This window comes from Diplotaxodon limnothrissa, linkage group LG11 (genome assembly GCF_057381915.1).
Source record: "Diplotaxodon limnothrissa isolate DT_005_m linkage group LG11, D_limnothrissa_male_GT1.1, whole genome shotgun sequence".
NCBI lineage: Eukaryota > Metazoa > Chordata > Actinopteri > Cichliformes > Cichlidae > Diplotaxodon > Diplotaxodon limnothrissa.
This window is the reverse complement of record NC_140606.1, coordinates 22,764,130-22,777,745: the sequence shown is the minus strand read 5'-3', so window position 1 is coordinate 22,777,745 and position 13,616 is coordinate 22,764,130. Positions and strand designations below refer to the sequence as shown.

General features: G+C 38.8%; 2 protein-coding genes across 2 annotated transcripts; one reads left to right on the top strand and one right to left on the bottom strand.

Moving 5' to 3' along the window:
- Positions 1-530: 530 nt before the first annotated feature.
- Positions 531-2,085, top strand: dnali1 (dynein, axonemal, light intermediate chain 1). Its single transcript, XM_085365370.1, has 6 exons — positions 531-611; positions 890-1,026; positions 1,095-1,264; positions 1,366-1,544; positions 1,799-1,963; positions 2,050-2,085. Exons 1-6 carry the CDS (start codon positions 531-533, stop codon positions 2,083-2,085), a joined length of 768 nt encoding a protein of 255 aa, XP_085221496.1.
- A 132-nt stretch (positions 2,086-2,217) lies between these two features.
- gnl2 (G protein nucleolar 2) lies at positions 2,218-13,179 on the bottom strand. The gene is made up of 16 exons (XM_085365368.1): positions 12,996-13,179; positions 12,283-12,367; positions 12,089-12,183; positions 11,745-11,884; positions 8,781-8,965; positions 8,604-8,670; positions 8,365-8,523; positions 8,154-8,267; positions 6,412-6,540; positions 5,660-5,764; positions 5,046-5,204; positions 4,129-4,236; positions 3,554-4,035; positions 3,098-3,180; positions 2,784-2,863; positions 2,218-2,627 (listed from the first exon to the last, which is right to left on the bottom strand). Exons 1-16 carry the CDS (start codon positions 13,057-13,059, stop codon positions 2,490-2,492), a joined length of 2,193 nt encoding a protein of 730 aa, XP_085221494.1. The 5' UTR covers positions 13,060-13,179; the 3' UTR covers positions 2,218-2,489.
- Between the last annotated feature and the right edge of the window lie 437 nt (positions 13,180-13,616).

Sequence of the window (13,616 nt, the reverse complement as noted above, 5' to 3'; positions counted from 1 at the left end):
CTTCCGCTTCCCGAGGTTCACCGAGAATTAAGCTCCGCCAGTGTCCATGTCTCACGTTGGTTCCGACATGAGATGCCGGCCAGTTTATTTCCTGTACAGCCTAAATATTTAGTGTATTGAAAAAGCTGGCACATTCTTTCATTATTTACATATTCGTTTAACACACATTACTTTTACTTGATGCAGCCAGTAAACACAAAACAAACAAAAAAGGCATAGTAAAAGTAAAAGATACACAAGGTGGTAAAAGTAAAAAACAAACAAACATCCCACTTGGCTCTTTTAAATAGATTTTTTAAAATACTGATAAAAATGCATTTATCTCAAAAGAATTTTTGAAAAAAAAAAGTGTCACTAGCCTGTACTCCTGGAGCTAAGCGCTGATTCCGCTCGCACACATTAAAACGTAACGGACATTGTTGCCAAGACAACCCAAACAATGAGCGTGAACTTTATGTAACTAAACGCTAGACCAAGAAGTTTCAGGTTTTACTGTATAAGTTTATTCTATTCCTCTATTGTAAACGACAATGATTCCTCCAGCTGACACGCTGCTGAAATACGACAATCCAGTTCTGGTCAACAAAAGCACAGACAGAAAATCACCAAAGGTGAGTTTATCGAGCCAGCCGTGTTTATGGCACAAGTCTCAGGGATAGATTTGAGATTAATGTAAAAGTTATGCTATCCAAGATCCCGAGAGTCTGATTAAAGCTTAATGCAATTATACTTACATCCACTAATATATTTGCATGCATACACAGTTACAAGGTGGTTCTGTAAGGTGTATTTTATAATAGATTTACGAAAATGTATCAGTCATTTAAAAAAATCAAATCAGGGTAATAATATGTTTGTCTGATAGTTTATGAAACATCTGTCACTACAGGGACGCCCTTTGAAAGTAAGCCCTCAGCAGCCCATTGACTCTACACCTGTTCCACCACCTCCTAAACCAAAATCAGCATCTACTGAGGCTACTAAGCAGGAAAATGAGGAGCTCCTCAATTCAATCCTCCCACCCAGGTAGAGTTTTTTCTATCCATAGCGTGTTCTTCAGCAAGTTCAGAACTTTACAAATTTTCCTCTTACAGGGAGTGGATGGAGGGAAACCAACTGTGGGTGCAGAAAGTATCCAGTACACCTTGTACGAGAGCAGATGTGTTGCACCTAGAAGAACTCCTAAACACAAAACTGCAGCAAAGACAGGCCAAAGAAACAGGAATCTGCCCTGTCCGCAGGGAGCTCTATTCCCAGTGTTTTGGTAAGGAAGAAGCTGAGATGTTGCTGATTATAGAAGGTAGAATCAATACACATAAATACAATAAATCACATAAGTTTTTTTGTCATTCTTTTTCTTTTGAGATGAATTACTCAGACAGGTAACCATCAACTGCGCTGAGAGGGGTATGCTATTGTGGCTGGTCAGAGATGAGATTCAGATGACCATTGCTGCCTACCAGACCGTGTATGAAAGCAGCATAGCTTACGGCATGAGAAAGGCACTGCAGGCTAAGAAGGGCGAAGCTGATATGAAAAACAGAGTAAGGATATCAGGTTCCTTATGAGTTACAAATACAGGGTCACAATATATATTTTTAATACTAAGCAATTTATAGATGCTGGGAAACTTACTTCGCCACTCATGTAGTTCAGCTGTCATTTAGCTAGGAGTCCAGCAGAGAGCACAATTTCTCTATTTTACAGTTACTGTACAATGACAGTGGCTGCAGTGCTTTTTACAGGATTGACCCTGCATCAATAACAAACTCACACGTATGCGTTGTTATACGGGCAGATTTTGGAGCTAGAGAACGAGAAACAAGAACTGAAGAAGGCGCTGAATGAAGAGAAGGCTAAATGTGAAACAGTTGAGAAGATAGAAGCTGAAAAGCGACAGCTAGAGGAAAAGAGGCACGATGACGAGATCCAGTTCCTAAAGAGAACCAACCAACAGCTTAAGGTGACTTTTTCAATTACATATCAGAGAATAATTCTTGTAGATTGTGTTGTCTAAAGATTTCTTAACCACCCCTTTTTTCTTTTCAGGCTCAACTGGAAGAGATAATTGCACCAAAGAAGTAAAAAAACAAAAACAAACAAACACTTAGCTGGCATTTCTCTGTACAAGATTGTGTTCACTTGTAATTCATCTTATTGCTTAATGATACATTAAAGTAAAAACTTAGTGTAATTTACAAATGTTTTATTGTTCTGGCATAACAAGTACACTTCAAACAACTACTGCACATTGCTCTTGAACGTCAAGAGAGCAGTACACTTGTATATGATGAATGAAATGTCATTCAAATACAGTTCTGCACTGAGGGGACAAAGTTACAACAGTCATGAAGATAAGGCATCAAGTTGATTAAGACCACCTTAGTGTTCCACCTTCTGCCAACCTTTTTTTATCCCAATAAAAATAGCTTCAGGCTAATTTAGATACAGATTTCTTACATGTGTGTTTTATTTTATTCAACTCCAGTCTAGTGCTTCGATTTCTTGGTATTTTGACCTTCTGTGCCTGATGCTGGGATTTTTTTGTTCTTGTTCTTCACATTGTGAGTTTCATAATAACGTACGCCAACTTTCTTCGTCCTCTGAGCACGATCCATTGCTCTTCTCTGTAGAGAAAGAAAAGAGAAACAGAAGAGGAAAAAAAGTGAAATCTTCTTCTAAAAAAGACCAGAGCTTTTCATTTCCAATGTTACATCAGTAAGAAGAACATTCACCAGAGAAATCTGGCCTGTTTGACATCAGAGAGAACAAACACCGCATACCTGTTTAGACGTGAGTCTGTTCGGCTGGGCCAGGTCCTCACCCTCCTCAGCTTTCCTCTTTTTACCCCTCTGGTTTGGAGCTGAATTCAAAGAAAGATGAACAGATCTGATGTCACTGCCTGAATGTTAACTTGACGTACCCATTCAAATCTAAAGTTTGTGCAAAATATCAAGTTGATAAATATCAGTAATTGATTATTCTGTTGGAACTGCAGAAGGTTTATTGGACCTTAACCACATCTGATAAAGCCTTTCCCAAATTATTTTTACATCCAGAACCATACAAAGTCATAACAAACAAGCTGACTGACTACCTTTCTTCTGTGCTTGCTTAGTCGCTGCTGACTGTTTAGTCTTGATGTCTGTGAACACTTTGTCAGAAAGCGCCTTAGGTATCCTGTCCAAAGAAATGGAAAAAAGTAAATCATTACAAAACAAGGCAAACAGTTTATCCCTGTTGGGGTCAGCTGAAATGAACAGTAATTAAATTAGGCTCAGATTAACTATACAGCGGTTACTTGACTTTGTTCTTCAGTGTGTGCTGAAATTCAACACAAGCATTAAAGAACACAAAAGACACAAACGTTATGGCATCAAAATGATCACTGCTAGTCATCAGCAGCTTCAAGGCTGGTTAGCACGGACCACCTAAAATGCGTGGCATCTCTATGTCTGACAACTTCACATTACGTTACTGGACGAAACACAATGGTGGCAGTACACAAGACAAAGAAAATATGCGAGTGAGGTTTGGGCTTGAGCAGACTGACCGGATTGCAGAGAAGCGATTGGATTTGGCTCGGTCCAGAAACTGCTTGTACTTGGCGATTTTCACATCCAGCTCACGTATGACCTCCCGTGAACTCTTGCTGCCGTTTGTCTTTTCAGTCTGAGAGGTTGTGGGCTCAGAGATGTCAGTCACTTCATCAGCTGGTTCAACGCTTGTCGCATCTTCCTCTTTGCCTTCGTTTTCCTCTGTGCCCTCATCTTCCTCACCATCAGAGCCAGAAAAATCTGACATGTCCAGATCAGGCATGTCCATGGGAACTAAGTCTTCCTCACTGAACTCTGGAGCCACACTGATTTTGCCAAAGTTTTGTCTGACATTAGCCAGAATCTTCTGGACCTGTTCCTTCTGTCTCTGCTGTTCTTCCTCACGTTCCTCTGAGATGGCGTCCGGATTGTCTGGTTGTTCCTTCTGCACATGCTCTACTACCTCCGACGGTCCTGCAACTGGCAGTGGCTTCTCATCCTAGCGAAAACACAGCAATAAAAACAGGTTTACACTGAGGGCACAGTTTGGTGCGCTTAAAAAGCCCTAGAGAGAAATTCAGTGTAATCTTACCTCTTGATCTCCTTCAGGTCCAGGGGGTTTCACAAAGAAGGGGATACGTCCTCTCTGCCAGTCATTCAATACCATTTTAGAGACTGTGGCGAGATCTGGCTCACCGCCCTGTACAAAAACAAGAAGAGATTGCTAAGACATCTTAAGACTTAGTGATTTAAAGCTGAAGTAGGCAGCAATAAATAAATACATTTAAAAAATATATATATATCTAGTGTTTCAGAGGCAGCTGTAGCCCTGCAGCTCTTCTGGACTCTATTTTCAGACTTAAACATTTGGCAGTGAAAGGAGAGAGTCCAAGCAGAAAGAAAGTTTGGCGGTACAATCAGTTAAGCAGAGAGTTTCCATCTGGTAAATAAGAGCTCATCGTGTCCTATGTGGAGAATGAAGTGAATGTAACTTTTTTAAATGCATACACAGCACATACATAAGACCCAAGCTCTTCAGGGGGGGAGGGCTGTTTTTGTTTCAGTCCTGCCTTCTCTAGATTTCTGCCTACGCCATATTTCAGAGAAAATGTCAAGACAGTACAGCATTTTTAGAGAGAAATAAGGCTCAAGGAGAGTCCTAAATTCAAATACATGGGAGAAATGTGCAACAATGAAGTTGGTAGGAACACAACTTTAAGGGGAAAAATGTTTGTAAAACCTGCTTTTGCAGCAAAGTCAGCAGTCATTAACTTCCCCACAAAACTACACAGAGGCATTAAAACACTTGTTTCTAGAAAAACAGCACAATAAATACCCAAGCTGAAAAATAAACCTTAACCATTACCTCTTACACATACAATGAGTTAAAATGCTCCATTGTAGCTATAAAATTATATATTTTTTATATCATCAGAACTTATAAAGCAAATGTTTGGAAAAAATATACAAAGCAGTTTTCAAGTATAGCCTCTAAATAAGAAAATGAACCTTCAAAAGTTTCCCTGTGCGAAACGCCAGTTTCTCAAGAAAGTCATCAGCACAGTTCCAAGTAGGGATGCGGTAGGTCTTCTGAATGTATTCTGGTTTGGCCCGCTCCAGTACTGCACCGATGTGCTCCTCTGGGTTCTTGATCTTTTCCACTTGAACCTTTGCAAAAAGGGGAAAGAAAAAGATGAGTACTTTAAGACGTGAACGTGCAACCTTTCACTTACGCTGACTTTAAGGGTGAAATGCTGAACCTCGGATGCCCCACAAGGATCCCGAGGATCAGAAATAGAGCAGATAAAGACATTTTTAAAAACAGTTGGGTATTAGTATTATGAAGCCCAAACCACTTTAAAGTCTCAGTTCGTTATTCCCCGAATCCTCGAGACTGTTAAAAATACAACATTAACAGTTCGGTGAATTATACTAAGTTACCAGGACACCATTTCTCGGATCTGTGCTTAGATTTTCAGATGTTATTGTTTTTCCTAGTTTTATGGGAAGTCCAAATAAATTCACCCTTCTTATTATACTGCAGTGGCAGACATTAAAAAAACTCAAATTAATTAATAAAAAAAAAAAAATCAATTGGAATAAACTTTAAAAAACAGACTTACTACTCCTTTCAAAACAATATCAGATTCACTGTCTTCTGAGGGGTAGACAACACCAGGGCAGTCAATGAGGAAGATGCGCCTCATCAAAGTGATGTACTGCCACACCTTAAACAAAAGAGAGAGAAAGATTAACGCTGTATGTGTGGTCCATGAAATTCTGTTTCACAAACGATGAGAAACACATTTCACCTTGTTGGTATCATTTGATATAAAATCTTAAAACAAGGAAAAACTGCTGAAAGAATTATAAGTGGGAAAGCAAAATGTACGTGATCTATGAAAGCGCTACGGATCATAACCTTGTTTGGCTTTCGTAATTGCTGAGTATGTGCTGAGAATAAAACACAAGGTGGGAAATAAAGCACTGCTGGCCACAGGCCTATGAGAGTCACTGGATAGGTGTGCAGAAAAACTGCTCAGTTACAGTCCAAGCTTACAATTTTGGCTCTAAAGGTAAAGCCATTTTCCCCTGACTTTCCCCTTGACCGGTCTTTGTACGCCAAGGTTTCAACCCTTCATTTGTTTCCAAAAAGGATAAACAGATGAAGAGAGAGGAAATGAAGGATAAAAAATGGTTGTTTTTACTCTTTTACTCTCCACTTAGTTTTTCAGTTATATTTTTAAAAACAGAGGGTAGACTGCTTCTGTTATTGAAGCCATCAACATTAAGCAGCAACGGGACTTTGACTAAACCCAAAATATAATCATGTGAACCTAACTACTGTATAGTTAATACGATACATTGATTTTACCTTCGTTTCTCCAGCGAGGGGTGCAACATTGCAAACCTTCTTTGACCTCAGAGTGTTGATGATCGAGCTTTTTCCAACATTTGGATATCCGATGAAACCCACACTTATTTGTTTTTTGTCTGTGTGGAGCTGCGTGAGGGAAAAATAAAGTCAGGAAGTCTTTGTCTGTCCTCTTTGAAGGGATGTAATTCCTCTGTTGTCTCTTTCAAGCTTTTCTCAAGTATGCTGCCAGGGCAGTCAGGGCAATACATAATCTAATGTTATGGTTGTAACTGTGTGGAACACAGCACAGTTTTGGGACAATGAAGCATTCTTTGTAGTTTAGCCTCTGTAGACCACCACAGTGGATAAAAAAAAGTGCTTCATTTCAGCTTTAATTCAAGTGGTTTAACAAAAATGCACCGAGTTAAATGTTCAGGAATTACTGCCATTTTTATACACAGTTCCCCATTTTCAGAAGCTGAAAAGTAACCTCAGAAAGACAGCCTGAAGTCTAGAACTAATGGACATCACCAGATGCTGCATGTCCTTCTTTCACATGGTGTACCAGGCCTTTACTGCAGCTGTCTTCAGCTGCTGCCCTCTTTTGAAAAACAGCTTCAGTTTTGTCTTCTGTAACTCAAAAGCATGTTCATGTTGGGTTGAGATCAGGTGACTGTCTTGGCCAGTGAAGAATATTCCATTGATTTGCCTTGAGAATCTCTTGGGTTTCTTTTGCAGTATGTTTTGGATCATTATCCATTTGCGCAGTGAAGTGCAAATTCATTTTGCTACTTATATCAGCAGTCACATCATCAGTAAACACAAGTGGTCCATGTCCACTGGCAGCCATACATGTCTATGTTATGACATTGCTTCTACTATGTTTGAAATATAATGTGGGATTAATCAGCTCATGCGCTGTTTCTCTCCTTCTCTATACTTTTCTCTATCCATTACTCTGATAAAAGTTCATCTCGGTTTTCAGTGATTTGTTTTCCAGAACTGCGGAGACTCTTTCACATGTCCTCTGATATGGTCTAACCTGCCCTTTTAATGTTTGTAACCAGTGGTTTGTACCTTGTTGTAAATGATCCGAATAAGTTATCTGTTTAATTTGTCATGGAATAACAAAGGAACGGGACTCACCTAACCATGAAACTACCTTTCAGTCAATTAGCCAATTACATTTGAGCCTCTGAAAATGGGGGACTGTATATGGATGTGATTTATAAAAAGTTAATGCAATACTTTTGGTAAACCCCTTGATTTAAAGCAGACAGCCTGTCAATCTTCAGTTACAGCTTGATTGAAACTCCACTGTGGTGGTTTACTGCAGCTAAATTAATATATTGTGTCAATGTAAACTACTTAAAGACCTAAAAGCATATTTTACAGTTTAGTAAAGTGTTTAAAAATCGAAAGGAAATATGATGCAAAACAATAATAATGCACAATTGACAAACCAATGTAGCTTGTCATCAAACAGATATGTTTATTCCAATGTTTGTGATTCTAACATTAACACATTAAATACTGCTCATTAAATGCCTACAGTGTCCCAGCTAACCTAATTAAGCATCAGATATTGTGTTCACAGCTATATACACATTAAGTTGTTACAAATTACTACCAGTTGACAAATCTATTATCTTGCACAACAACATGATGATAAATGTATTTTTTAAAACTCTATATAATAAAACAACTCAAATATTTTATTTGTGAAAGTTTTTGCATTTCGAACAAAAAGCATTTCTTACCTTGCCAAACTGCCTGAGCAGCTGGATGAGAGAGCCCTTACCAAATGAGTTTGTGAGGCTGGCGTGGAAAGCCAAAGTGGGATATTCTTGAGACAGAACAGCCACCCAACGTTTCTGGTTTAACAATGAGCAGAGACCAAGTTTAATACTAAGAAAAGCAACTACAACCAGTCATACAGGAAACCAGGGGGGTGTGCTGTAAATATCTTACCGTGACCCAGGTGGGCACAAGGTCACACTTGTTTAGAACAAAGATCAGATGTTTCCAGGATTTCTCTTTCTTTAGATACGTTTCAATGCTCTTAGACCGTGTTCCCATAGGATCTCGGGCATCCAGCACTTGGATGATGACATCAGATGAGTCAATCACCTGTAAAAATAAAAGAGGACTCGAGAATGACCACACAACACTTTACTGCACTAACATACTACACAAGGTGGAGACGATACCTTGTAAAGTTCTCCCCAGATTCTCTTGGACTGACCCTTTTTGAAAATCTCCTCACGTGCTTCCGCCCTTTAGTGAATAAAAAAGTAGCAGGGATTTAACGACACTTTAAATGCATTTAAAAATGCATTTAAAAACAAAAAAAACAAAGAAAGAAGAAACAAAAAGAAAATTCTTACCGGACCCCTGTGTCCTCGGTAACCAGGTCTTTGTCATTTTCTGCATTATAACTTAGGGCTGAGGCCTCAGCTTGCTCTACAAGGTCCTTGACATCGCCCACAACAAGACTGGGCCTCTTCCTTTGAGCCTTAGGTCCAAAAGTGTTCTCAAAACCCTCCGTGTCTAGAATGTGAACCTTAGAGTTCTGCAATTATAGAAAGATAGAACATTTTGTGATAAAAAAAAAAAAGTTTTTATATTAACAGTGAATAGCTCTGCCAGCAATATACTTACAGCAGGACCTTATATCATTTATTTACAAAATCAGATAGAATTATGACTGTGGTTTTATTAATAATAATAATAATGTAATAATGTACACTTTTATTGATCCCCGTGGGGAAATTCTTCTCTGCATTTGACCCATTCACTCAGTGAAGCAGTGGGCAGCCACCAGTGCAGCGCCCGGGGAAAGTTTGGACTTTGTTCTTTCCAGCATGAACAACACACTTAAAGGATCCAGATGTTGAAGCTGGACTGCAAAATCCATTTAAATTTAACATTATCATGCTGTATTTAAGCAGAGAGGAAACATAAAGCTCTTTTTTTTCCAATGTTAAAACACAGTTTGTGATACAGTCACAAACAGCTCTCCAACAGTTTCAGTCAGAAACACACAATAAATGAATATATTAAACAGAACACCCAAATATGCGACAAAGCCAGTGAAACAGCAAAGACTATGCCAGTGCTGATTAAGTGTTCCAGCGATCTTAAAACACACGCCATACCTCTATTGCAAAACTGCCACGAGGGGTGGAGGAGCAGGTTAGTCAGAAACAACACTGTTTACAGCCTCAGGTCACCTCAACTATCTGCCAAGAGGTCCTACAAAGCACTCTGGTTGTTTGAAAACACATTTTTCTGACTGAACCACTGGCTCTTGCTTAATTTGTCTGCCTTTTGGAGCAATATCATTCCACTGGTCATTCAGTGATCATACATTAAGATTACAGAGCACTTTCATACTTTACTAGCACTTCTGTGCCATTTAGTTACATAATTGTAATATTAATAAAAATAATAAAAGGTCATCTTCTGGTAACCCGGTGATGAATTAAGAGATTATTTTGAACTCTTTCACACTCTAAGAAATGCCTCAACTTCATGAGGGACTATAGCACATGGCACAAGAACAAGAACTGGATTTTATTTAGAACTGTGTTGGTTATGTTGAAGGGAAAAAAAATCCAAGTCTGGATGAAGGCAGCTCTCTCATGCCTAGCGTAAGCCAGTACATTCAGGTTCACAGTAGGGCAGAGGAAAAATTGTATGAGGATTAAAGTGAGTCCTCTTATTCGCCTCAAGAAAGAGTTTACTCACACAGACGAAAATAGCTATGATCTTTATCTGCATTACTTACTTTAGTCATTATTAAACGCATTCCACTTACTGGTTATTTCCTACTCAAATTTTAAACATGCCACTTGTTAACCCCTTTAAAAGAATCACTCTCTTAATCCCACTGTCGTAAGCAAGTTTAGACCCATGTGCAAAGAGCTATTTATATTTAAGCTTACAGAACACTTTAAATCACATACTTTATTTATTAATAACATAATCTTTGATTTTATTTTTATTTATTTATTTCTTCTTGGGGGGGGGGGGGGGTTTAAATCCCGTTTTTACTATGCATCACTACGACTGCCCCAGTCAGCTACTGTATCAGAAGATACACCAGACCACAACATCTTATAAAGTAACGTGAAGAAGTGTGTTTGCTAGAGCAGTTTCGGTTGATTTCCCCCCCCCCCCCACATGTAGCCCTTTACCTTTGATGTCTGCCTGCTTCGCTGAAATAAAAATAGGATACCCCAAAATACCCTGCAGCTGATTTACTTCAAATCCATGGAAACTTATCCTTTTAGCCTCAGCACGAACCACATTATTAGTTTCTCTTTTATTGAGGGTGCGTTGCTTATTAATGTTTGAAATAATGCAATGTCTAAGTTATTTTTAGACTCCTTACATTCTCAGCTGACCAAACAGCCTTACTTGCAAAGACAGCTATCTAATATTAAGTTATTCCTTTCTTCTGCGGCCTTGTTCTTTAAACATTAATTTTGTCACAGGCTCTGTGCCGACTTTCAGGTACACTCCATCCACACGGAAATAGAAAGCAGTGTCAGATGAAGTACACTCCCTGGCATCTGCAGTTTCAGAATCAGAAGACTTTATTCACCCCCAAGAGGCAATTAAGAAGTTGCCTGTAAAACTCTGAGAAAGCAAGCTTAATAAATGCTGCCATTATACTGTTATCAATGCAATGCACTTTATTTTGCCAGGCTATTAACACATACTTGGAAAAGTGATATATTACATCCATCCTTGCTGACCTTTATTAAAATTCTGAGGTAGCCGATAAAGACTCGCCTCCACACCACAGCTGGAACCACCTAACTCCCCATGTGCTGCTGTTAGAGATCCTGGAAGGCTTACTTGTGTTTTCTTACTGCAGTAGTTGGCCTTTGTTGTCTGGGTCCCTACGCCCAGTAATGCCATGGTTAGACATCTCAGGCAAGCAAACTGTGTGTCCTCTTTTAAATCTCTTGTTTTTGTTTTTTACCCTTGTTGGCACAATTTGTTGTTTTGCTATTATTTTGTTATCATGTTTAGATCCCAAGGTTTGCATTTTAATTATACAGTTAGGTCTATACCTGACAGCGTTTCACATCCAGTTATTATTATTTATTTTTTCTGAGCCTCTGAAAATGGAAGACTATGGATAAAAATACATGTAATTCCTAAACAACAAATTCAATATTTTTTGTTAAACTCCTTGAATTAAGATGTCACCTCTGCAATTCAAACACATCTCAACTGCTTCATTTTAATTTCAGTGTGTTGGTGGTGACTGTTCATAACAATACATACATATATAATAAAAATCTTACAAGAATAAGCTTTAAAGCCTTTATACTCACATGGGCTTTGACTCTATCGTGCAAAAGGGACATAGGCAATTTGCTTTGTCTCATCACCACACGATATGGATCCTTCTTTACTGCCTCCATCTCCTCCTGGAATTTCTGGAGGGATGACTGCTTGATCACACGGGTATTTGCTTAAATACAGAGTATAGAAATATGGGATAGTCATATAATAAGAATAAAAATGATATGGTATTATTGTAGTGAACATTTTATTTTTACAAATTCAACTGACAATATTTCAAACAAGAGCAACATATGAGCAAATGGTATTACCTCCAATTTAATTAATTTACAGTATACACTATAACATACACAACAGTAAAGACATTTCTCACCAAACCATTTGATGTTAGGTTCAACTCTGGCAACAGTTCCCGGAGCTACTGTGGACTGGTACTGTAAAGGTTTGACGACTTTTCCACGGCTATCACTGTGGACAAAAGATCTCTTTAATTCTTGACACATCACTTACGTTACATTGTAACAGTAAACTATATCAATAAAAAAGAAAAGAAAAATATTTGCTTACCATCTTTGTTTTTGTCTGTACATATTCAGGCGCTTGATAGTGGCTCGGTCCCTCATGTTGTTTCCACCAGCACCTTTGGCTCGATCTGTCGAATAAATTTATGTTTACTTTAACGGCTCATTAACGAAACCCACATGTTATTACAATGCACTTACTTGTTAGTCAATTTATTGCAAGGGAAATACCATATTTATAATCAACTAAGGCCTCTGATTTTTTTTTTAAGGACCGTGCAACAACATTCATGTTTTATTACCTTAAACAGTTTTAAATGTGCTGAACAAATGACTGGGTTTCAGTGTAAGGTGCCGGTATAGTGCTGTTAACAGCTTATACAAACACGTAACTTTATAATTCCTATCAAGATATACTGCATTGCTAGTTATGACTACTAACCAGACACACCGTACACGTTCATTTTTAAAGGAGCATCATTTTCCACCCCAAGATTGCAGCTCAGATTTTACCGTAAATATGTTTAACTTTCATAAAACAGGTGTTTGACACGACAAAACTTAAAAGGCTATATCTTCCTACAGTACGCAACAGTGTAAGTTAAGTTTTAGATTCATCACACCGCTGTGAAGTCTTATTTTGATACGCAACGCTATTATTATCTAAAATAACGCAAATATGACTTTCTCTGACAATGACTAGCAACAATTAGCATTAGCTGTAAACAAGCAGTTTGGCTAATGGGAGAGTTAGCTCACCGGGGTTGCTGCTGGATGTTGAGGGGTTTATTGAGCTTTTCCCCTTGTACCGTGTCTTCACCATGTTGCCCTCTTACTCGGTAAAGCCTTCCACAGAAAAAAAAATACGAAGGTGTCTGAACGGCGATGTTTTGTTGCCGTTATTCCCCTCAGCTCGAAAATGTACACCCTACACGTGTTCTTAGGGTGAACAGGAAGGACATCATCAATAGAGCGACGGAGGTGAGAACCAATCAGAAAGCTCCTGCGTGCGTACTTAGGCTGTGTCCCAATTCAGGGTCTGCACGCTTGAAGTACGCGCACTACGCGTACTACGTACGGTGCGTACTATAAGTACGAGAAGTGCGGAAGTGAGAGTCTTGTGAAATGGGACGGTCTGGCCTTCGTCGCGCTGTTCAGGTTGCCTAGCAACCATGATACTAACCGCGAGAAACGCGAGATAGTATGACATAAATGAAGGAGAAAAATGTTTTGTTGGTCATTTGGTCATTCATTTTTGTCATGACATAACTTTGATTAGTTGAGTATCTGAGGCTGAGACTACGGGACTGTAAAACATGATTGTTGGGCTTCATTTCTGTACTGAACAGTCAGTTCAAGAGTAGTTAGTAAATAACAATT